The 26,258-nt window shown below is 40.8% G+C and overlaps 2 protein-coding genes across 3 annotated transcripts in view; both read left to right on the top strand.

Moving 5' to 3' along the window:
- Nucleotides 1–759: 759 nt before the first annotated feature.
- LOC115522321 (MICOS complex subunit MIC13-like) lies at nt 760–1,305 on the top strand. Its single transcript, XM_030328118.1, is given in 2 exon segments — nt 760–980; nt 983–1,305. Coding segments are annotated over 2 exon segments (477 nt in total). The 5' UTR covers nt 760–826.
- A 1,930-nt stretch (nt 1,306–3,235) lies between these two features.
- ITGA2 (integrin subunit alpha 2) overlaps nt 3,236–26,258 on the top strand; it is a 109,685-nt gene continuing 86,662 nt past the window's right edge. For both annotated transcript variants that reach the window (XR_003971848.1, XM_030330057.1), the window contains exon 1: nt 3,236–3,738. Coding sequence is in view for 1 of the 2 variants with exons in the window: in XM_030330057.1 (XP_030185917.1) it covers nt 3,684–3,738 (55 nt within the window). In the remaining variant the exon portion in view is untranslated. The remainder of the gene's footprint in view (nt 3,739–26,258) is intronic.

Here is a 26,258-nt window from a genome sequence, read left to right as displayed (position 1 = left end):
CAAGTGTTTATTTTTTAAGTCAGACAGTGAAAAGATTGGCAGAAATGTAAAACAATGCTCTTCTTCTCATGATTTTCTTTATTTGAGGAAATATAGTTATTTTTTGTAACATATGCTATTTATGTCAACACATAAGAGCCTTATTGTTGAATTAATACATAATGAATTAATACATAAATATTGGAAAATGTATGTTTCAATTTCTTACATGGTAAATATGGGGAGAAATAATCCACATAAACAAAAGTTCTTTGGGATCCTCAATAATTTTTCCAGCTTTATTAAGGTATAATTGACAATTATAACTTGTATATATCAAAGATGTACATCAGTAGGTTTTGATATACATAGTGATGTGATTATCACAATCAAGATAATTAACATATCCATCACTCACTGTTACCATTTTTGTTTGTTTTCTTGTGAGAACACTTAAGACTTAATCTCTTAGCAAGCGTCAAGTATACAATACAATATTATTAATTATAGTCACTTGGTTTTACACTAAACACCCAGGACTATTCATCTTATAACTGAAAGTTTGTACCCTTTGACCAACATCCCCCCATTTTCCTCACCTCCAGCCCTGGTAACCATCATTCTAGTGTCTGTACTATGAGTTGACTTTTTTAGATTCCACATGCAAATCTCCACATGAGATCTCCACATGAGATCCTACAATATTTGTCTTTTTCTGTCTGGCTTATTTCACTTAGCATAATGTCCTCCAGATTCATCCATGTCATTGCAAATGGCAGGATTTCCTTCTTTTTTATGGCTGAGTAATATCCCATCATCTTGTCCTTGTGTGCAGAGCTGAGCAACCATGGTGCCCCAAGTGTGGTTGCTGATGATGTTTCTCATCGAGGGCAGTGTGGCTGGGGGCACTGTCTACCTGGTGTATGACCAGGGGCTGCTGGGGCCTAGTGACAAGAGCCAGACTGTCCCTTGGAAGTCTGAGGAGGTAGTTCCCCCAGCCATAGACTAGTTAGCCACTGTGTGTGTGAGCAGACCAGTCTGAAGATACCCCATTTCCCAGCACCCCCAAAGTTCAACTTTCACATCCACAGGTCCTGGAATTCAGGCATCATAATGGTGATGTCGGCTCTCTCAGTGGCTCCCTCCAAGGAGAGCTGGGAGTACCTAAGGAGCAAACTAAGTAGCCTGTCAGAGGAGACCACCTGCCCCAGTCAGGAACAGGGGCAGGGGCACCAGAGACCTGTAGACTCCAGACTGGGACTGGGACCCCACCCCAAGGGCAGCTCCCAGCTCTGCCAGCCCAATAAAGGACTTTATGAAATGTGAAATATATTAACATTTATATATCTCCATCATCTTTTATCCATTCATCTGAGAGTTTCTCAGTGGTTTTAAGTGTAAAGGTCTCCCTGAGACTAAAGAGTTCAAAAAGCCCCGCCTTAATTTTATTTCCTCAGAATGTGGTGTCCAACACCTAGTCAGAATCGTTCCTAAGAAGATTAAGGCATGAGTTCTCAAACTGCTTTTTCTCAAGAATGCTTTATAGTTTTAAAATTAATGTGGGGCAGGAGATGACTCTTTGTTTCTTGAACTTTGAAATTTTTGCCTGCTCTGGAAAAATATAGCTCCTGATTTATCTGTACCTCATGCCAGCATAATGTTAACTTGTCCAGCTCTGAGCACAAAAGCAAAGAAGGGAGCATTTTCCTCTTGAGCACCCAGAGACAAAGCACAGATTCCTGTCTCACATGAAGGGAACTATACTGCCTCCCAAACAAGGGTCTGTTCCAAACACTTACTCACATTTCAGTGAGTCAGAAGGAAACAGACAGATATTCATCTCCCTGAAACCTGGCTGACTTCCTGCAAGAAGTCTGTGAGGAGAGTCAAGGTTGGGGGTCAGGGTTAGTGAGCAGCCACCTAAGAGCTCTCAGGTGATATCTGGAGTCTTAGTAAGCAGGTGAGGACTATAGACAGGTCAGGAAAAAAAAAATGCCTTCGAGTGTTTGTCAGGATTACTCAGTAGAATTAGTAAGTGACAGATAAGAAAACAGGAAACAACCAGGGGCTATACATTTTGAATTCAAAGTATTGGGTTTATAGTCATGATGATAAACAGGAGCAGCTGACGAATAACGATTTACTACTTTAAAAATTCAAGATTCCAGCCTCAGCTGTAAAGGGGAGCATTTGATTTTTACCAATTAAGTCCTTCCACCCTGAACCACTTTACTTCTTTTTTAAATGTTTATTTACTTATATGGGGGGGGGCGGGGAGGAGCAGAAAGAGAGAGGTGGGGAGAGAAAAAGAGTATCCCAAGCAGACTCCACCAAGCAGTCAGCACAGAGCCGGATGTGGGGCTGGAACCACCAATCGTGAGATCTGGACCTGAGCCAAAACCAAGAGGTGGACACTTCAAGGGACTGAGACACCCAGGCGTCCCCCACTTTACTTCTGAGTGGCAATATCCCAAGCATCACACAGTGCTCATACTACCTGCTTCACAGAGATTTGGAATGGCGATAATAATGATTAGACTAGTAATTCTTTAATTGTAATTTATTAAAACACTTGACTATTTCACAAAAGAAGTCCCTGGAAGAATTCTGGTTTCAGTAATGTGCTGGGGATTTGTGAGTGAACTTTCGAAGGAAAAACCAGATTTAAAGAAAGTGAATATCCTATTTCTTAGGTTGGCAAGTAAAAATCTCAGATAGGGTTATAGAATGTCCTTTTTCCAGATCTGAGACTAAAGTAATGGAAGGAAGTGGTCACAGTGTAATACAGACAAAGAGGAAGAGTCACAATTTCATATATGGGTTCTCACTCGTCTCTGTGTCTTTTAGTAAATCGCTTAAACTCAGTAATCACATCAGCTGCTTATTATCTTGGGGGAGAGGAATGAATGAGAACTCCACACACACACACACACACACACACACACACACACACACACACACGGTGCTCTTGCGACAGGTCTTGCTTAAATATACCTCGGATAATCATCACTTGTGTGCAGATCTTCTTTCCTGTCGAGTTAGTTTCTAACCTGGTCATTCTGCACTTATTTTTGTCCGTTTCTCCACCCACTTGAGAAAAGCACAGAATGCCACGCACCGCGCCACCCCTAAAAGCGTGGCTTCGGGCTCGCGGCTGCCCTTGCTCCCCACCTCTGCACCTCTGGAGCTCCCCAGGCTCCAGGAGCCTGGAGCCACGAAGGGCTGCACAAGCAGCAAGGTTCTCCGGGTGGGAGACCGGGGGTCTCCTGCGGGGCGGGCTGCAGGCCATCAGGGGGCGGCGTAGTTTCAGGCCGGCTCCCGCCCGTCGGGTGTGCCCCGCCAGTCCAGTGCAGGGCAGGAAAGGGGCCAGGCGCCCGGATCCCAGCCCCGCAGCTTCGGCGGTCCCAGGACCTGGACCTCTCAGGGCAGTTAAGGTGCGGTTTCCGAGGGTGTGGTGCAACGCAGGTGCCCCGCGGGGCTGCAGGGCCTGGGCTCGGCGGGGCGGGGCCGGGGCAGATCCGGTGTTAGCCTGGCCGAGGGGCGGGGCGGGGCGGGCCTTGGCGCCCCAGGAGCGGCCAGGCAACTTTTCTCCGTCCTCACCCCGGCGGGGGAGAAAAGCTCTCGGGACGGCTTCTGAAGAGTCCGGGTTCTGGAGTCCCTCTGCAAACCGAGAGCAGCAGCTACCGTCCCCGGGCAGGCTCAGGATGCGGCCAGGATGGACAGGGGGCGCGCCGTTGCTGGTGTTAGTGCTCAGTCAAGGTAAGCGGGGAGTTCGCTCTCCATCAGCTGCTGGAGGGACCTGCGCGGGGCCTGGGCGCAGAAGGGAGGAGTTTGCGGTATGTGGGGCGCAGGCAGCGCGCCTCTCTGCTGGATTCCACGTGGACCCCGGCTCCCAGCCATCCGGAGCTGTGTAGAGAAAGACTCCCCATTCCCTCTCTCCCCCGCCTGGTGTCCCCATAAAGCCTGACTCACCCTGTCTGTGAAGCACCCTTCAAAGTCAGCTCACTGCGCGCTTTGGTTTTAGAGCCACGCGCACGCACACACAGGCACAGGGGCAGTGGAGACTAAGGGGTGTCCTGAAGGTCGAGAGTCCCGCAGCGTGGTTTAGACTGCCCGTGCCGCCCAGCATCCGCACCCGAGCGTTCTTAGGGTCCCAGGAATCCGGTTCTGGAAAGCAGCATGCACCACCCCAGCGCGATGCCTGCTGGCTTTGCAAGAGTCTGGGAGCCCCAAATGCTTGTTTTTCAGCCCAAGGGTGTGAAGTATGCTCCCATTTCTTCAGGCTGCAGCACTGACGTTTCTTCCCTTAGGGGACGTGGAGAAACCAAGCGCCTCTTAAATGCTTGGCAGATGGGAATTCTTCCTTCCCTTCTGCCTTCCTCCAATTGTTGTAACGTTTCTGTTCAACTTAATGTAAACTTAGGCCAGGAAAAGTTCTTTTTACTTTCTTGATCTCAGCTGCTGCCAACAAGAGAATTAACCGAGGCCATAGCTCCAGCTGCAGGGCGGTGAGAGTGGGACCCACCCATCACCTGACTCCTTTTGCACAAAGTTGTGTGACCATCATCCTTCACGTGTACCTCCTCCAGATCTTTCCAGAGCCTGGTGTGTGCTTACGATCGGAACTTTAGTTTACTGGTGGGAGGAGGGGGGAGTCGCATTTAAATTTTGTAGTTTGAGGGGGATCTGAGTGGCTCAGTCGGTTAAGCGGCTGACTTCGGCCCAGGTCATGATCTTGCGGGTTGGTGAGGTTGAGCCCCACGTAGGGCTCTGTGCTGACAGCTCAGAGCCAGGAGCCTGCTTCAGATTCCGTGTCTCCCTCTCTGCCCCTGCCCTACTTGTGAGAGAGCTCTCTCTCAAATATAAAAATAAGCATTAAAAAAATTTTTTTAATTTAAATTTTGTAGTTTGAACAGCTATCAAAAGAAGTGTTTTTACAAAGAATATAAGTATTTCCTAAAATATACACAAATATTTCTTATCCTCCATTGAGGCATTTAGCCATGCTATTTGTTACTCTGGAAGAAACCTAATCTAGATAACCCTGTAGCATTTACTTCCAGTCAAAGATAACAGAGAAATAGCACCACCATCCGTACCCCCAGCACAGACTATGCATTATTAGGTTTTCCGTCTAACTCTGTGTCTGGTGCTTCACAGATATTCTGTGCTGGGCCCCTAAGAGTGTTTTGGGCGGCCATCAACCTTAATCTGGGGGTTTGGGATAAAGTTGGAGTCACATTGAAATCAGTCCCTGGAACACCACAACCTTCCCAAGTACTAATAGACATTTAAATCCAAGCTTTTCATCTTTCTTTAATTACCCATTATTAATAGAAGCTATGGAAACATAACATCATTTTCTTATCTTTGAAGTGTTGAGGCTTGTTTTTTAAAGAGCAGTGAGAAATACTTTAGTGGAATGTATTGCTGCAAGGCATGAAGTCAGGTATAGAGATTCTTAACCTGGAGTTAGTTAATAAGGACAAATCAGTGCAAGCAAGCAAGGGTGATTTAAAATGACGTCTGTACAAATATTTTTTTACATTTATTCCTTCCTCCTGTTTCAGTTACTTGCATACTCAAGAACTAAGTTTTCTCTTAATTCAAGGTACTCATAATAAAGCTTTGTCATTTGTGATATTAATCCAGGTTCCTAGGGAAGCAACGTGATTTGCTGATACCACGAATATCCAAGATTAACATGAATAATTGAATGTCTGGGTCAGTGATAGCTGAAATTTTTTATGGCATTATTCTGTGTAAAATTTTTGAATAGTCATCATTACTACACACACACATATAGTTGTTTATAAATTATATACCCGTACAATTGTGTAATATAAATACATATCAAAAATGAAAATGTAACAAGCATATGTGTGTGTGTTTATACATCTTACCTCCTCTCCAGTATACATGCCAACCAGTGTAGAAACTTAAAACCCTCGAATCTCATTTTAACACTTAGAGTCAAATACACTTTCTGTAAACCTTCTCATGGGTATTTAAGAAAAAGCAGTGCTCAGGGTTCAGTTTCATATTTATCACCTCGCATTGATCACCCCTTGGTTTAAGTGCCTGCAGTCATTGAAATCGTAACCGGCAGGCAAAGGATGGAAAAGAAAGACTGTAAGGGGTCCAGATAATTCATAGTCTAAATAATAGGTCCACAGAGGAAAAGAAAATGTAATTTTAAAATGCACGATGGCACTTAAATCCTCGTATGCTGCCAGGCCATGGATAATCCTCATCTTTTCTCCCTCTGTCTGGCGCCCTGCCCCGGAGTCACTGCCTCTTTAATGAGTACCTTCAAATCCTTTCTCTAATTCCCTTCAAGCTGTAAATACTCTAATTTCTCTCAGAATAAGTAAATCCTTCCTTTAATATGTATTTTGGCAGCTCTGTCCTCCTGAGACACCCTTGAGACACCCTCTACCTCTGTCTTCTAGTCTCCCTATTTTCCTATTTTCCAGGTGGTTCTTCCTCACTCTCTTTCACAGGCTCCTCTGTTTAGCCCAGTCCTTGGTGTTTAGAGTTCCATCCTGGGTCCTTGTCTTCATTCCACCTGTTCTCTCTGGGCTAGTTCCCCCACTCAAGTCAGGATCTCCAGCCAGACTCTTCTCCTGGTTCCAGATCGGGATTTCCATCTGCTACCAAATATCTCCACCTGGACGTCCCGTAAGCATGTCCTCAATGCATCCTCAACTGAAGTCAACCCCTGCCCTCCAGAATTCTCTGCTGTATCGTCTCCTATCGTGTAATGGCAACATAATCATGCAAACGCTAAACCCGGGGATCTTTTCCCGTGTTTCAGGCTGACAGCCCATCTCCAAGTTCTGTCTTTCCTCCCCACCTCCTATAACTTCTGCCACCACCCTTGCTTTCTTTGTGTCTAGACAACTATAAAGTGTTTTTTCTGTTTTTTGCTCTCATCCTTCTGGTCCATTCTTCTCATTGTCACTAGTGTTATCTTTCTAAACACTCATCTGTATCCAGTCAACCCCTTGCTTCAAACTTTTGGTGGCTCCCCATCTCATGAAGGGTGAAGTCCAGATTCAGGCTTTTCTCTGCTACACTCCTCCTGCACAGACTCAAACACGGGTACATGTACTGCACATAGGCCCATACATGATACACACACCCCAAAGCCACATACATACACCTGTACACATCCTTCTGTGTTCTGACTGCACTTGATCAGACCATATTTAGTGCTATTTTCCAGACTGTTCCCTTTGCCTTCACTGCCTTCATGCTTTTTCCCTTCTCCCCTTATCCCTTTGTAATTTACCACTGTCCTGTGTTAGTAGAGACAAAGCCAAGCAAAATTATAAAGTAGGGAAGTTTATATTTTATAACGAAAAGAGGAGTCTGAGGTAACCTCTAATTTCTGGAACCAACCCTAAACCACCTCTTCCCCCTTATGCTCAGCACCTTCACAGCCTTAAACCACCCTCTGATAAAGTAACCTCCCACCCCATAGCTCTCCAGCTATACCTGCCCCACCCCGACTAAGCTTTGCTCTCAGAAGTCCTGGTTCACAAGCCACTGTTTGATTTAAATTCGTGCTTTGGGGCTCAGGATCAGAATTTAAAGACAATTATTCACACATTTCTGATATATAGACATATTTGGAAGCAATTGCTTAAATGTTAGCACTGTACCTCCTCTTTCCTGAGAAATTAAAATTCCAGTATTGCCTATATCACGTTGTTGTGAGATGAACACCAAGATAGGTACATTTCGACACCAAGAATCAGTGAATGCATCAGCTCGAATGAATTCCCTCTAAAGTAGGTGATGTCTGTTCCTGTCTTAATGTGTTAACAGCCTTGGGCCTATTAAAAGGCAGAAGCCTATTAATGTAAAGAGATGAGCTTCTAATAATGGAATTTTAGACATTCATAAAAATAAAGACACAAATCCAAGTCAATATGTCAAATAAAGAAGTTCAGGAAGAATGGGAAAAATATTTGGGACCAAAAATATCATCCTGATGTCATAAGAATGTTACCACTAGAGTCAAAAGTTTTAATCTGGACTATTAGCCTTGCTCAGCTTGGGGAGTTACTGAGGTAGGATGGTTTTTGTGTTTTTTTTTTTTTCTTTTGTTATGGTGACTGATTATTTACCTAGAAGAACACGTAGAAGAATGTCTCTCTAAAGAGAAAAAACTTAATACCTCAAATCCTGAGACAACAATAGATTCTGTATATGAAGGTGATTCCTGTGATGCCCCTTCAGATGACCTGTAGGTGCTTTGTTGATCTGGCCACAGTGAATTCCAGAAAAGTAGTATTTGAACATATTTTTAGGCAGCAACTTTTATGCAAGGAAACCTGCTAGGCCCAACTATAGGAAACTTGAAACATGGTCCAAAGAGTTTACAGGCTATTTGGAAACAAGTCCAACCATGAGGGAAGGACATTGTCTCAGTCCCTGGAAGCTACCTAACTAACTTCAGACCCTTCCATCCTCCTTTCTGACAGAAGTCCAATTATTGGGTTATCTCCTCCTCTGCACAGCTAGGAGGTCAAGGGGACCTTGAAGGGTGGTTGCCCTGAGCCATTCCTGGTCATCTCATACCTCTCTCTAATGTCTGATTTAGACATGGGCATGTAATTACAATGACATGTGGAAGGAAATCTGCTTGGGGACTTTTGGGAAAGAATTTTTCATTCTTAAGAGAGACGTTGGTTAAGAAATGTATTGCCAGGTCATGTGAAGCTTGCAACAGCTATAACTGTCCTACAACCATAATGTCAGCTAGCTTGAGGATAAAGCCGATACACTAGCCCTGTGGAGAGACAGAAAGCAGGTCCTTGATATTGTCTTTGAGTTTCTGAATTACTGAAATTTAGAGTCATTTACCTGTTTGTGCCTAAAAAAAAAAAAGTCTATGTGATTTAAAATGTGGTTATGTTGTTTTTGTTATGTTGTTTTGTAGTTTATGCTTATAACATACATATGTACCATAAGTTTCTATAGCGTAATAGTTACCATTTGGTCACATATAATTCATTGCTAAATGAGTGGTACAGAACTTAATGTTGAGTTCAGAGGATGGAGAAATGTCATCGTGATGCATATAAGTAGCAAACCTCCCCACAAGTCTTCACGAGGACAGGAAAGAATCTTTACTATTTGGATCCGCTGTGAAGGACTGCAGAAGTCAGAGTCCAGTTCTCCCCTTTTAAAATGGCTGTCAGTGATAATAATAGAGTAACATAACCAGAGAGAGGACCCAAGTCTCCAAGTTCCTGGGTCAGATGTTTTAGATACTGGAATAGGAAAGGAGAAAGCCATTATATCCAGAACATACTGTTCAAGGTATTCACAGAGGGTGAAAGCTGAGAGGTTAACAGGCACCCGACCATAAATGACCTTGTAAATGGAAGTCAGGAGCATGGATTTTTGAGGACAATGGGAAGGTTTTGAAGGGCCTTAAGCAGGGGAGTGATATGATCGGATGGTTTCTTGAGTAGATCACTCCAGTGGCAGGGTGGATGGTGGATTGAAAGGAGGCCAGACTGAAGGCACTACCTTTCTTAGGAAAGAAATAGTTCTGGTCTTAGTTTTATTGGGAGATGATGGTGCTAAAACTCAGTAGCAGTAGGGAAGGATCACAGGGGATGCATTTGAAAGGTAGCAAGGGAGAATGGACAGGATTTGTGGTTGATTTATACAATGGCAACAAGTGAAGGAGAAGATAAGACGGAGGCCTAGGTTTTGGGTGTGGACAACTCAGTGAGGTGCTACTGACTGAGACAGGGAGGCAAGGAAAGAAGGCAACTTAGACAAGAAAGATAATCAGTTCACTGTGACACGTTGTTAGACACATTCAGGAGCACATGTCTAGTAGGTAGATAGTTATAGATAGAGCAGTGTTAGAAGCAGGAGAGAGGACAACAGGGGCTAGAGATTTAGGAGTCAGGGGCATCTAGAGAGTCACTGAAGACACAGCATTGATGAGTCAGGCAGAGACCAGAAGACAGAATTGTCCACAACCCAAGGGACTACCTGAGAGGGTCAGGTGAGGAAGAGGAGATGCCAGAGAGAGAAAAGAGCAGTGGGAGCAGTAAGTAGAAAGAATACTACAGTAAGTGGGGCACCACACAAATATTTTGAGAGGGAAGAGTTGGTCAGTAAGATCATATTCACAGAAGTCAAGCATGTTAGACAGCCTTGATGAGGACAGTCTCCATGGCATGAAAAAGCAGAAGCCAGAGCGGGGTAGGCTGAGGAGTAAGTAGACCATGAGGAAATGCAGACAGTGTCAGGAAGTTAGATAGTAAAAGAGAAGAGGGAGTGGCTGAGGGCCAGGAGGGGAGAGACTTCATAACAATTATTATAATGAGGTGTTTTGTGTTTGTGTTTGTTTTTTGTTTTTTGTTTTACTTCTATTGCTTATGGCATTGCATGGTCCACTTGTGCTTTTTGAGAATTGCATTGAGGCATCTGTATGTGGCAAGAGTCCCTAACACAGGAGAGACTGGGGGAGAGGAGGAGCACTGATATTCATGGCAAAGGGGTCTCAGAGAAGGGGGGATGGAATGGGATGGCCACAACAGCAACAGCTCTGGCAACAGCTTGGGAGCCACAGATGACCATATAGGGAAGGCAGAGTAGGTTCTGGCATATGACATGGAGAGGATATGGGCTGATGAGACCAAGCTGAAATTGACGGCTGTGAGGGGTGCAGAGGGAGACCGCCAAGTTGTGGGAATAGGCACCCCCCGCCCTCCAGTGTGGCCACTTGGATTGATGAAGGAGCCCTTGTATTTATTTTTGTTTTAGAACGTACTTACTGCACTAATGTAGCTGTGATTAATAAACTTCGCGTGGATTTTAGGGTACATAATATATAACAATATTCCAATTCTGGTCGCAGAATTAATATCCGTGCTTTAGTCAGATTTCCTAAAATCACACAGAGGTTTTTTTTTTTTTTTTTTTTTTAGAGCTACAGGTATGTTTCTCCAGTTAAGCTTTTAGTTCTTTATTTCTATCCAGTATAATAAAGATTCTCAAGGTCATCTTTTCGAAATCATAGTCCCATATAACCCAGAGAATTAGAGTTGGGTTTGAAAGGTTCTGTTAGTAAAATATTGAAGGCTTTTATTCTGTGTAACTCAATGGTGTTTTCACAGTGTTTTAAAACATTTTCATTTAATTATATAAATTAGAAAATAAATTAATGTCAATTCTTAATTTTGTTGAAGTTGTGATTAATCCAAAGAGCTAGTATTCAAGTATTTTTTCCAGTCTGTGCCTGCTGATTCTTGTACACATAAATTACATTTACCAACCAGTATAAACTTGAACTGCATATTTTTCTAATGTTTCCAGGTCCATAGAATATTGGGACTGTTCATAATTTTCAAATATATTGTTCTTCCTTTGAAAGAGTTGTCTGTTCTGTTGTCCAAACAGCTCATGGCAACTGTGCGATCTTGTGAGTGAAGATTCCCGCATTATTATTCTGTGTTCTGAAAGGGTAACTGTAGTTCTTCCTTTTAGTAGTTTAAAGTGACTAGGGACAGTTTTTACTACAGAAGCCATACATAACTCCTGATCATTGAAAGGCTTTCTGTATAAAAAATGAGGCTAATGTTTAAACAGAGCCATGGAAATAAAGGAGTGATGGACACTGTATTGTCAGTGTAAGAGATTATTTCATTGTGTTTTGAAAAGCATGAGCAAAGCTCTTGCGCCCATGGGTGCCTTGAACATTGGCAGTTGTCATTCTCTCCCATTCATTTGAAGGTGGCCTTTGTTTGTCTTTGTGCACGCCTGATCTCATTCCCATGGATACCGTGTGGAAATGCAGACTGAACTCAATCTGGCTTCTGGTCAGCTCAGTCAGATAACTCTATTCCAAACTGTTTACCAGTTACCTTCAGGTCCTTTCACCAAATAGCTTCGTGGATGTTTGTTAGAATATGGACACTGAATATTTTGGATTTTATAACCTTGCCTAAGCCATATTCCAAATGCTAGTATATAAATAGATATTTTACAGCAATTGACTTAATTTTTCTATGTAGTTGTTAACATTGTTGAGGGGAAAAAAAGAATAACTTAGCCTTGGAAATGGAGATACTTTTATGTGATATTTGTTTTCTTTTTAGTATAAAAATGTAATAAATAGCCTGAATAAAAAAAAAAGCCTTAATGAAAAATTGAAAGGTGATTAAATAATTTATGTCAATGTCTTAGTCCATTTGGGCTGCTATAACAAAATACCACAGACTGGGCAGCTTATAAACAGAAATTTTTTGCTCACTCTTCCAGACACTGGGAGTTCAGCGTGGTCACATTCTGGTGAAAGGCCTCTTCCTTGGCTGGTGGAAGGGGCTGGAGTGTCTCTGGAGCCTCTTTTATAAGGCACCAATCCCATTCATGAGGGTGAAGCCTTTGCACCTCTAAAGACCCCACTCCCTAATACCATAATCTTTGGGGGTTAGGATTTCAACATAGGAAGTTGGTGGGGGAGGGGGGGAGAGGACACAAACATTCAGACCATAGTCCATAGTAATTAAGAAACCCTTTTAGGGGCACCAGGTAGCTCAGTCAGTTAAGTGTCTGACTTCGGCTCAGGTCGTGATTTTATGGTTCGTGAGTTTGAGCCTGACATGGAGCTGTCCACTCTTAGCACAGAGCCTGCTTCGGATCCTCTGTCTCCCTCTCTCGCTGCCCCTCCCCTGCTCTCTCTCTCAAAAATAAATAAAAACATTTTTAAAGAGGAAGAAACCCTTTTATTATCAGAGTATTTAATTTTTGCCCCCAAATTATAGGACACCATTTTATTACTACTTTTTTGTTATGGTCTAAGTGAGATATGACCTTAACCTTTTTAACAGTACAGCCCCATGGTCTCTTTCTTACCTTTGTCCGTGTTCTCTCTTTTTGAAATACTCTTTATGCCCCAACCCCTATTCTGCACATCATTTATGTGTCAATTCCATCAAGGCTCATGCACCCCAGGAAACCTTCCTAACCCCAGTCCAGTTTGGGTATCCTCCTCACATGCATAGCAGTTGTCACTTTCTATCTCAAAAGCCTGCTTACACAGCTCTAACCCACATAGACTGCAGACCCTGAGAAGACAGGGGCCATGTCTTTTTCACTTGTGCCAAGTTGAATTTTGTCGAATGAGTGATGACTGCATGAGACATGTAGGGCAGTCACTGTGGCGTGAATTAAAGGCACATTTTCTGAATGAAGGCCAAGATGAAAATTTCCTAGTTCTTTCCAATTAGAGTATGCAAAAATGCCTCTACCTGCAGGTTTATCTGCATTTGCGAAAATATTTCTTTCATTGATTTTTTTTCCCTTCACGTCTTTGACTGAGTTTGTTTGCTCCTAAAATATCTCTTCTTTGTCTTGAAATGTCCAACCAGGCTAGCTGTACTTGAAAAGTAACAAGATGAATAAAAGTATTAGGACATCACTGACGTCTTTTTTCCCCCCAAGCACTTTCCCATTCGCCTATTCTGTTCTCATAAAGCAGCACCATAATTTAGCTTCAGCTTGACTCTCTCTCCCACTGAATACATTCTTTAAAATCACCTTCAGTTCTGTTCATCATTGTATTCCCAGGACCTGGCATATAGTAAGTGCCCAAAAAAAAATGATTGGTAAAAAAATATATAAAAATAAACATAAAACCAGAATTCAGATAACTTTGAGGTACATGTGTCCATTAAAATACTAAATTTGGGTAATTAAAGCAGAATGTTTTAATAGTCTTCCAGGAAAGTGACCTATACTAAAATATTCATCTTAACAGAAATATATTTATATTCTTTCTTTTGATATTTATAAGTGTGAAAGTAATTTTTATAGATATACCTACCATCTATATGAAATGAACAATTTACTTTTTTGGTCACTTGATATCTTTTACATATACTTTTCTATATGGGCTTCATATTTACAACTTTGCAATAATGCATCCTGCCATATCATGACTATTGTTTCATTTTTGGATATTTAGGTTGTTTCCTGTGGGATTTTTCCCCTCCTGTAAGTAATGTGGCTATAAATATCATTGTACAAGAAGCTTTTTCTTTCCTTTTTCCTTTTGGACAATTTCCAGCGGAGGCATTACTGGGTCAAATGTTACGGCTATTTTTTAGCTTTTGTTGCATATTGAACAGTGTAGGCATCAATAATGTGTGAATTTACAAATTTCACCAACATTAGGATTTTATTTTACTTTTTGTAGTGTTTTTTTTAACTTTTTGTCAGCTTGGTGGATATAAAGTGATGCTTCCTTTTTATTTTAACTCTCATTCTTTATATTTGTCAGGGCGCACCTTTGAAGCTACTCTTTAAATATACCTATCTTTTGAAAAATATGTGTAGGTTAGAATATTCTAGAAGTTAGGCCTAGAAGAACATCAAAAGATCATCTAATAAATGCCTCAGCTTTATAATAATCAGTTTTTAAAATGAATAATGCCCAGGACTCCAGCCTGCAGTGTGCTATCCATCATTTCAAAAGGCTCTTCAGAATTTCTTCTGAAAATCTCTTTGACAAACCCCACCCCCCACCCTTGGTCACCTATTTCCCACAGGCTGATTAAAATCCATTTCACTTGAGGAGTGGCAGTCCTCTGGTTAAGACTTCTGTTCTTCCATGGGACAGAACCCTTTAGGGGAAGCACATTCCCTAAGAGAGAAGACATTCTGTTTGCCAGAGCACTTGACTTCGAGTGACCGAATTTGGAGATTGTTCTGGTTAGCTATTATCATGTAATCTATCATCCTAAAACTTAGTGGCTTAAAATGACAACTATCATTTGTTATCTCTCATAGTTTCTTGAGTAGGATTTTGGGAATAGCTTGGCTGGATAGTTCTGGCTTGAGGTTTTTCATGTGGTTACTTTCAGAGGGTAGGCAGCTCTTTCTTTTAGAGGGTAGGCAAGTGGTCTTGCCATCCTGGCATTCTCTGATAGCCTGCTTTTTATAGGATGACTCAGGGATCCAAAGGCATGTGTCCCTCCCAATATACTGGCAGAAACTGCATGGTCTTTTCTAACCTAGACTCAGAAATCATGCAATTGCCTCTGTTCATCAAAGCAGTCACAAAGTCTCACCTAGATTCGGAGGGAGGAGACTTATTTTCTTGATGAGAAGAGTGTCAAGTAATTCCCAGACAGATTTTAAAACCACCACAACTTAATCAACTTAATAGTGCTTACGAGATAGTTCATCGTTTTTATCAGAGCTGTTCAACATGGGCATTATTGACATTGGGGCCAGATAATTCTTCCAGGACAGGGGGATGTGCTGGGGGTGGGTGGAGGGGCTGTCCTGTGCACTATAGGATGTTGAGTGGCATCACTGGCCTTCACCCACTAGACACTAGTAGCCACCACCACCCCAAGTGGGACAACCAAAAATATGTCCAAAAATTACAAAATTCCCCCAAGGGACAAAATTCTCCCAGTTGAGAGCCACTACACTAAACAAACATGAACAGGTATACATAAGAGATAATGGGGCTTCGGTTCTAGACCACTACAATAAAACAAATATGGCAAAAAAGTGAGTTAAGTAAATTTTTGGCTTCCCAGTGTATGCAGGAGCTATGTTTATACTATACTGTAATCTATTAAGTATATGATAGCATTATGTCCAAAAAAGTCCTTACCTTAACTTAAAAATACTTTATTGCTAAAAAGTGCTAATCATCACCTGAGCTTTCAGCAAGTCATAATGACTGATCACAGATCACCATAACAAATATAATAATGATAATGAAAAAGTTTGAAATATTGCAAGAATTACCAAAATATGTCACAGAGACATGAAGTTGAGCCAATGCTGTTGGAAAAATGCAGCCAATAGACTTGTTTGACACATGGTTGCCACACTCCTTCAATTTGTAAAAACAGCAACAACAACAAAAAACAAAACAAACCACGCAACATCCGTGAAGCTCAATAAAGTGCAATACAACAAAGCGTGCCAGGATTAAGCACATTTACATTCATGGCATCAGGGAAAGAACTCCAGCCCTGAAGAGAAAACCAAACGCCATTGTTCCGAGTGACTTCGCGCATCATAGGCAAACTATTCCTTACCTTTCTGGGTCAATGGGAGGATCAAATAAGATTATGAATAGAAAAGTATTTTGCAAACTGGAAAAGCATATATAAGGCTAATTTTAAAAAAAAAATCCATATATTTAGTATTCACTATTTTGATCATCATTCATTTATTGAAGAGACCCGTTTAAGGGACATAGTGCCTGTCCTATGGCAGCAGCGTCCGACCCTGGGGAACTTGGAGGATTCAAGGCAGCTCTGCTTTTCCATTTCTAACATCACCTGTGGAGGAAAAGGGTAGCACCTAGATCCTTACTGAATTGTAATACTTAACATTCAAAACAAAGCCTTCCAATTTTTTTCAATGTTTTATTTATTTGTGAGTGAGATAGTGAGACAGAGCACGAGTGGGCCAGGGGCAGAGAGAGAGGGAGACACAGAATCTGAAGCAGCTCCAGGCTCCAAGCTGTCAGCAAGCACAGGGCCCAACGCAGGGCTCGAACCCCCAACCCTTGAGATCATGACCTGAGCCAAAGTCGAAAGCTTAACTGACTGAGCCACCCTGATGCCCCTACACTGAAAACAAAGTCTTTTAAAGAAAAAATTACATTTTTCTTTCTTAATGAAAGCAGGAAAGTGTTGTGCTACTTTAATCCAAAAGCAGTTGTGAGGGTCACTTTATCCTTTTGGATTTTGCACTACCTTTTTTTTTTTTTTTCTAAAGCACTATAGTTATAATAGAGCTTTAATCTGTATACAATATATGGTCATTTCTAGAGGGCCTATCATTTCTATGTTTACTTGCTTTGGGCTTTTTATAGGGGCAGGAGAGGGCTACATTATTTCTGCATTTTTTGTCCTTTTAGCCTGAAGACAAAGCTATTGAAAATGAGTTCCCGTGGTTGTGTGTGTGTGTGTGTTCAAATGATCTAATGTGACCGATGACCATTTTTGATTTTGTCATGCATATTCTAAATAATGATTAGCTCCACTTTAAAGTTTAAAGCCTGTTTTCAAAGTTTAAAGTCGGGATCTGAGTAAACCCACTTCCTGCTTGTGTGGCTTCCTGGAGGATCCACTGACTGATAATATTTTCTTGGCTTTCGTGGTATACTTTGAGTATGCCTCAGCAAAATACAGCAATGTGACATCCTCCCACCCATTATACAGCAGTTCTCAGAAACTTAAATGGCAATTCATTTAAGATATTTTTTCATGGTAGAGGTAAAGGTGGGATTACAGATTGGTAGGCCTTTTTTAAATTCTTCAAAAAGTATACTATCCTCAGTAACATATAGACACTAATAGTAAACGAAACAAAGCAAGCAAAAATAGCTGTCTTTCCTAAGGGCTCATCACTTGCTAGGCACTGGGTAGAGAGTTTTATATGCATCGTCTGGTCATGATGAGGTAGACTTCTGTATTATATCTTCTTCACAGGTGAAGAAGTGGTGGCTTATTTGGGATGTGGAACGTGCCCAAGGTCACCAAGCTATTCAAACCCTGTGCACTTAGGCACTATGGTAATACTGTTGGTCTTCCCCAGTATGTGGATTTTTCAGTTAAAAAAAAAAAAATCCTTGTACTTCTAGCACTGGCAGACTTCTGCTATCCCATCACCCCCCAAAATAGTCCATCTTCTTTTTAGGGTTCTCCTCTAGCTAGATAAAAACCAAAGTTAAGTGTTCTCTAAAATGCTAGTAAAAAATGTGTCTGTATATTTGTCTCTTCATGTGTGTACCTATATGTATACGTACTTACTAATCTACCTTGTAATCCATCTATCTGTATATCTTCTCAGTAGCCTGCATTCAAGCCTCTTGCTTTGAACCAGTCCAGAATTTATATTTATTAACACAACTGGTCTTCATTGATCTCTATAAAAAAGATAGATTTCCAACATGTGAGGTAGTTATGCATTATTAAAAATACAGCAGAGTAAGGGAGATGGAGAAGGTTGGGCAGGGGTGGAAAACGGGCATGTATTATTTTACAGGGGGCCCTGTTTTAGTTACCTATTACTATATAACAAATTACCACACGGGCTATGACTTTAAATAATGTACACTTATTATCTTACAGTTTCTGTGGGTCAGGAATTTGGGCCTGGCTTCACCGGTGTCCTCTGCTTCAAGGCATCTCATAAAGCTGCACTCAGGTGTGGACCAGGGGTGGGGCCTGATCTGAATGCTTACCCGAGGAGGCATCCACTTCTGATTGTTGGCAGAATTAATTTTCTCTTGGGTTGCTGGACTAAGGGCCTCAGTTCCTGGCTGGATTTCACTGGAGGCTGCCCTGAGTTCCTTATCCTGTGGACCTCTTTGCTTCATCAAAGATAAAGAGAGAGTGCATCTGTGTGCAAGACAGAGGTTACAATCTTATGTAATGTAATCACAGAAGTGATATATCCTAGGGCATTCGATTCTGTTTTGAATCTTCACTTCTATAGGTTTGAAGTCGCAGGGAAGAGGATCACACAAAGACATGAATAACAGGAGAGGGGTATCACTGGGAGCCACCTGACCACCACAGGTAGTGAGGAAAGACAGCTCTGATAGCTTGATGTTTGATGCGAACACAAAGGCAGTGAGAGTGAACGTGACAATTTCTGAGAAAAGAATATTCCATGCATAGGGAGCTATGCAAAAGGCTAGAAATCAGAGTGTGTTTAAGGAAGAGTCCAGCTGAGTGAGCTGAAGGAATAGGGCAGGAGGTGAGATCAGACAGGTGGGGAGGGAATGATGACACAGCTCTCCAGGAGGAATTCACACAGGAGAACAGTGGAGTAACTTTTCAAGGCAGTCCACCACAGTAAGAAATGCAAATGGCGAGTGTCAAGGGAGTTAGAATAAGGGTGTATGTAGGCATGAATTGGAGAGGAAGACCAGAACCAAAGTTTATAGAGAAGTGGCCTGTGAACAGAGATTTAATAGAGGAAATATTCACTTCAGTTATGCCTGTTGTTTCCATACATTGCCTCAGGGTATGTGAGGCGTATCTTGTTACTGAGCAAGTTATTCAGCAGGCATTGACTTGCTAAATGTGCAAAAATGCTATTCTGTGAGAGAGGGAGAATGAGGATTTCTCCTTTCACACGGAAGGAATTTAGGAATAAAATGTGAAAATAGAAAGTGAATAGAGGAGTGGGTACTCCCAGTCCTCTTGGCCACTAGGAGATAGTGAGTCTGCCAGATGGCAACTCACCCTCCCTCTCTTTACGAAAAAAAAGAGAATCCATTGAGTTGTCAGGAAGCACTAAGTCATAATAAATGAATTTAAGAAGAATTTACAGTAGACTTTTGAAGATGTTTATTGCCTGCAAGATCAAAAAATGTGAAAGGTCCTCGAAACCATCTACATGCCACACCAGTCCAAGGATCGATGCAGTTACTTTGTCAGGGAAAAACTTGGATTTTTTTTCACGCAAAATATGAACTTTAAAAGATATAAGTGGAATTAGTATATATCTCTCCTGTATTTAGAAATGCACACACATGGACTGACAGAATTATCTTCCAAACTCAGAAGAGTATATTAAAATTTTCTGATATAATTTTTCTCCCTCTCTTACTCTGCTGGGCCAGCCATTAACAAACTATCACAGACTGGGTGGCTTTAACAACAGAAATTTATTTTCTCATAGTTCTGGTCATCCAAGATCAAGGGGCCATCAGGGTTGGTCTGTGGTGAGACCTCCTTTCTGACTTGTGGACTGCTGCCTCCTTGTTTTGTCCTCACACGGCGTTACCTCTGTGAGCACATGGAGAGAGAACTGTCTGGTACTCTTCCTCTTATGTGGACACCAGCCCTGTCAGAGTAGGGTCCCGCCGTTATGACCTCTTTTCATCTTAATTATCTCCTTAGAGGCCCTATTTTTAAATGTAATCACATTAGGACTTAGGATTTCAATAGAGGAACTTGGGGGGTTGCAATTCATCCATAACACCCCATTAGTCTTAATAATATATTAATGGATTTATCTCTGGTCATAGAAGTGATGCATGTATTTCTTTAATATGAATACAGAGTAATTGTCAAATAAATAATACATGCATACACTGTTTTCTTAAAAAAAAAAAAGTAGACACAAACCATGAGGCAGGGAATTATTACCCAGATGTCAGCCAGAATCTCTCTGCTTCTAAAAATTGAGATAAGACTCATTCAAATCCCTATTCCACTCTTATAGGAAAATACAGTGCTCTCCCAAGATTTTTCTGAACTCCCAGGCGGTATCCATTTTCATTGTCATTCAACCTCCAGCTTCCTGACTGTGGAGTTTTGTTCTCCACTCTGTCAGGTCTAGAACTTGATTTTGCCCTATGTAGAAGGTAATACATTAGGCTATTACTGTTTCGTTGATGCTGACAGATGACACGAGATTCCTGAGTTGGAGACAAAGGACTTTATTACTCACCACACAACAAGTAGCATGCTCATGAGAATTTTATATCAGCAACCCTTTCGCTTCCCCATGAAGTCTCATGGAGAGTATGTGAAGGGGTCCGAATGGATGCCTACATACACACTAGGTTGCATTCATTACAAGAGAGGAATGTATATTTTACAGCAAGAAGTCAGCAAGCCTTTTCTTTGTCCTGGAGGGAAATCTATCAAGGCTGCTCACTACACACATAACCCTGAAAAATGGACCAGGTAAATAGCAGTCAGGATCTTACATTCTTGGCATACCCATTGTATGAATTTGAATGGTAGTCCCAAAAGGTATGACTATGTCCTAGTTCCCAAAAATCCATGAATATTACCTTATTTGGATAGAGGATCTTTGAAGATTGCCTTTCAGAGACTGTTGGTAGAAACATGAATGTTGAAACCACTTCTGGTGAAGTTCTCAGAAGGAAATGAGGAGCCCGCTATCAGAAACTGAAGGGAAGGTAATCCTTGTTACATAGTGGCAGAAAATTTATGCTACCTGTGTCCTCCAGTTGTGTAGAAAGCGGAAATTTCAATCAATGAATGTAAATGTTTAGCGGAGGAGATTTCCCGGCAAAATGTTGAAGGTGCAGCCTGCTTTTTCCTTAATGAATGTAGTAAAATGCAAGAGGAAAGAGATAAATTGAGAAAGAAACTTCCCAACAAAACAGAACAGTACTTAATGATATAAGAAACTCTCAGCCTATCCAGATTACAAAAATAAAAGCTAATATTAGGAGACTCATTGTTAAGCAAGTGTTGCTCTGAAGAGAAGGCCAAGGGTGTGGTTGGAAAACTTTGCAGTACAGATTAGGCATGTGATTCACAGATCCTCTCAACCATCTCAGCAGAGGCCAGGGATAGAGACGGAATTATCCAGGAAAGATCTGTGGAGAGCTCTCTTGTATAATGGCCTAGATCCCCAGGATGTACACAGGAGACCTACCAGCTTTTAGGAATGTTGATTCAGCAGAAATGCTGCCACCTTGGACTGAAGGGGACAGAGAAGCAGAGACCAGTAGAACTGTTGTAGGCCAGAGGACAGTGCCTTGAGCAACAGAGGATTATTCTCAAGACTTGGAACCTAATGGAATATGACCTGCTATGTTAAACTTTCTTGGTACCTGTGACCCTTCATCCCTTCTAAAGTCTCCCTTTTGAAATAGAAATGTCTGTCACATACCTATCACACCACTGTATTTTATTTTTTTTAATATAATTTATTGTCAAGTTAGCTAAAATACAGTGTATATAGTGTGCTCTTGGTTTCAGGGGTAGATTCTTGTGATTCATCACTTACATACAATACCCAGTGCTCATCCCAACAAGTGCCCTCCTCAGTGCCCATCACCCATTTTCCCCTCCCCCCCCACGCCCCCCCCATCAATCCTCAGTTTGTTCTCTGTATTTAAGAGTCTCTTTTGGTTTGCCTCCCTCTCTGTTTGAAAGTATTTTCCCCTTTCCCTTCCCCCATGATCTTCTGTTAAGTTTCTCAAGTTCCACATATGAGTGAAAACATATATCTGTCTTTCCCTGACTGACTTATTTCACTTAGCATAATACCCTCCAGTTCCATCCACATTGTTGCAAATGGCAAGACTTCATTCTTTTTCATTGCCAAGTAGTAGTCCATTGTATATATAAACCATATCTTATTTATCCATTCATCAGTTGATGAACATTTGGGCTCTTTCCATAATTTGGCTATTGTTGATAGCACTGATGTAAACATTGGGGTACATGTGCCTGTATGAATCAGCACTCCTGTATCCTTTAGATAAATTCCTAGTAGTGCTATTGCTGGGTCATAGGGTAGTTCTATTTTTAATTTTTTGAGGAACCTCCACACTGTTTTCCAGAGCTGCTGCACCAGTTTACATTCCCACCAACAGTGCAAGAGGGTTCTCATTTCTTCACATCCTCACCAACATCTGTTGTTTCCTGAGTTATTCATTTTAGCCACTCTGACCAATGTGAGGTGATATCTCAGTGCAGTTTTGATTTGTATTTCCCTGATGATGAGTGATGTTTAGCATGTTTTCATGTGTCTGTTGGCCATCTGAGTTTCTTCTTTGGAAAAGTGTCTATTCATGACTTCTTCTCATTTCATCACTGGATTATTTGTTTTTTTGGGTGTTGAGTTTGGTAAGTTCTTTATAGATTTTGGAAACTAGCCCTTTATCCAATATGTCATTTGCAAATATCTTCTCCCATTCTGTCTTTTGCCTTTTAGTTTTGTTGATTGTTTCCTTTGCAGTGCAGAGGCTTTTTATCTTGATGAGGGCCCAATAGTTTATTTTTGTCTTTATTTTCCTTGCCTTTGGAGACATGTCAAGCAAGAAGTTGCTGCGTCTGAGGTCAAAGAGGTTGTTGCCTGTTTTCTCCTCTAGGGTTTTGATGGTTTCCTGTCTCACATTTAGGTCTTTCATCCATTTTGAGTTTATTTCTGTGTATATACCACTGTGTTTTAGAAATAGACAACTCATTTTCAAGGTTCATAGACCCACAGATGGAGGGAAATTTTGCCCCAGGACAGATCACACCTGGAGTCTCACCCGCACCTGATTTAGATGAGAGCGTTTCTCCTGGACTGTCAAGCACAGTTTTCCTGGGAACCATTGTCCCCTAAGCATGTTGCCCCGTGTCTTGGTGACTGCTAGATTATATAAATAAATAAATAAATAAATAAATAAATAAATAAATAAGTATAAATATATATATATATATGATGATTAATTTGGATTTTATTTTTTATTGACATGTAATTGACATGTTACATTATATTACTTTCAGGTGTACAACATAATGATTCTCTATACACAGATACTGTGAAATGATCACCATGATAAGTCTAGTTAACATCCATCCACATATAACTACAAAGGTTTTTCTAATGATGAGAACTTTTAAGATCTACTTTCTTAGCAACTTTCAGCTATACAATACAGTGTTATTAACTGTACTCTCCATGCTGTACATTACATCTCTATGACTTATTTATTTTACAGCTGGAAGAGTTTTTATGTTTTCTGTTTAATTAACTTATTTATTTTGAGAGAGACAGAGATAGTGTAAGTCGGGGAGGGTCAGAATGAGAGGAGATAGAGAATCCTTAGCAGGCTCCTCCCTGCCAGTGCAGAGCCTGACAAGGGGCTTGACCTCACAAAACTATGAGATGATGATCTGAGCCACCAGGCGCCCCAGTGTTCTTGTGTCTTTGTTTACTATTTAACAGAGACATTGCCCCCCTAAAATGCCAGCATACATCTGCAGGAATGGGTCAGAATGCAATCTAATCACCCTCGTTAAAAATGCCCCACTCTTCCCAAATCTACCTCTTGCTTTTGGCCTTGATTCTCTTAACATGAATTTCTTCCTTTATATTACCCTGGACCTTTCTGCAAATGAACCCCTTCCATGAAAAGCCTGCTCCACCAGCCCTTCAACATACTGAGATATGCTTAAATTATGCATTGGTCACACAAATTAGACCCTCCTTCTGCCATCCTTTACCATAAATATGTGTCATTAATCTCTTACAATAGTATTTTGGAAGTCAATAAACTTCCTCTGCCAAATTTTTGTTAGTGAGTATAGAATGACCTGTTTTGTTTTATGCATTTATTTCTGCTCTTATTTTCAAAAGATTTTGTTCCTATTTGAGCCTCACTACAATCTAAGAACAAAACTGGGTTAACTATATCTAATCCCTAAACATATATTTCTCTTTTGAATTATCTTATAATTTAAAATTGGTTTCCAAAATAAAGTAAGAGGATGAATTTCGTATTTGTGAAACTAATTCTTAAATTATTAAGGTTCCCCCCCAAAGTTACTTCATAGATGAGTGAGAATTATCCAGGCAGAAGGTTCTCTAAAAATTTTTTAAATGAATTAAAGAAAAAAGAATTCTGCATTAATCAAGTTGTGCTTATCTGGTTTGCCTATGGGTATTAAAATGGCAACAAGCCAGGTTATAACCAAAGACGTTTGTGGACATAGTGAAGATTGGTTAGACATCCAGGGATACAGGACTTATATTTGCAGCAAATTTTAGTGAGATTCACTGGAATGCTTGGACTTCATTACTGCTAACTAATGCACAGCAAGGTTACCCTGGATAAATCCTTTGAGTTTGTTGCACTATTATTGCATTCACAGGCATTCACATAAGGACCAGGAGGGAAGATTTATACTTTGGGTAATAATATGCCCCTAGCAGGGCGAAGCTCAAGTCACCTTGAAACTCACTGCATCTAATGTAGAACTGGAAATGTATAAATTAATGAAACAGTCTATGACTTTCTGCGCCAATTTTTTTTATTCCATACTCTTGTCCTTCACATCTCTATACCACTGAGCAGGATATTCCTTGTGCCTGGAATGACCTTTGCCTTCCATTCTATGTAGTAAATTTCAACTCATCCTTTAAGATCCAGATTAATTGCCACCTCTTCTGTGAAGCCTTCAGGCTTAGATTTACCCTCTTATCAACTTTTGGTTCAGAGTTCTTTATAGTTCTCTGAAATTTAATACTCATCCTGTTATGATGTATTAGTTTTTTACTCATATTACCAGAATAAAGCTCAATGACAGTAGGGATAGTGTCTGTTTTGTTCATTGTTATATCCTCAGGACCTAGAAAATGCCTGACGCAAAAGAGCTGGATAAATATGTTTTGAATGATCCATTTATTAGTGGGTATAGACATATAAGCATGGTTGTGAGGAAAGGGAATATAATGAACCAAATATGGTTGTTATTTTCCATATTATTCAATTAAGTTATGGGATAGACATAGAAACATATTTCTATACATAATGGGACTTCAAAGAAGGAATAGATATTGGATTAGACAGAATACTTACATTAAGTTTACTATAAACTAATTATCATAGGCTAAGTTGTGAAATGATGACATAGTGAGTTGTAAATATATATTTGAAGAGAAATAAGTATAATAAATTGGAATTGTCCAGATTTATCAAAAGAGGCATGGTCTTGAAGGGAGAATTGAATTAGCAGGAAAGAAGAGATTTGGGATCAATGGGATAAGGAATGGTGATGGAAATGACCTGTTTTGTGAGGAATTGAGCAGACCATTGATGAAGGAAGTTCTGGACAGTAAGGCTGAGAAAATGAGCCAGACCAAGACTTCGAGCTCAGCTACCAATTGTGTGACATTGAGGAAGAATGGCATCTAACCTTATTTGTACAATGGCAATAATAGCTACATTTTTGCTTTTTCACAAGGTTTCTTGAGGCATCAAATGAGTCAAAATGATTCTGAAAGAAGTAAGAAGACATAAGCGTTAAGAAATAGTATGATGCAGGGGCGCCTGGATGGCTCAGTCGGTTAAGCATCCGACTTGGGCTCAGGTCATGATCTCATGGTTTGTGAGTTCGAGCCCTGCGTTGGGCTCTGTGCTGACAGCTTGGAGCTTGGAGCCTGCTTCAGATTCTGTGTCTCCCTCTCTCTTTGCCACTCCCTGCTCATGCTCTGTCTCTCTCTGTCTCTCAAAAGTAAATAAATGTTAAAAAAATTTAAAAAAATAGTATGATACAAATTGGAATAATAGAAGAAAAAGTGTTGGAAGGAAATATATCCAAATTCACTGCACTTGCATTAAGATGATGTGACTATGAGTGAGCTTTATTCCTAATTTTCTCTATATTCCAAATTATCATTGAAGAGCATATATTAATCAAAAATTCATTTCATTCAACAAATATTATACTAGGTGCTGAGAAAAAAAGAGTGAATAAAAGAAATAAGATCTGAGC

This window comes from Lynx canadensis, chromosome A1, assembly GCF_007474595.2.
Source record: "Lynx canadensis isolate LIC74 chromosome A1, mLynCan4.pri.v2, whole genome shotgun sequence".
Taxonomy (NCBI): Eukaryota; Metazoa; Chordata; class Mammalia; order Carnivora; family Felidae; genus Lynx; species Lynx canadensis.
This window is presented reverse-complemented; position numbering and strand designations above follow the sequence as displayed.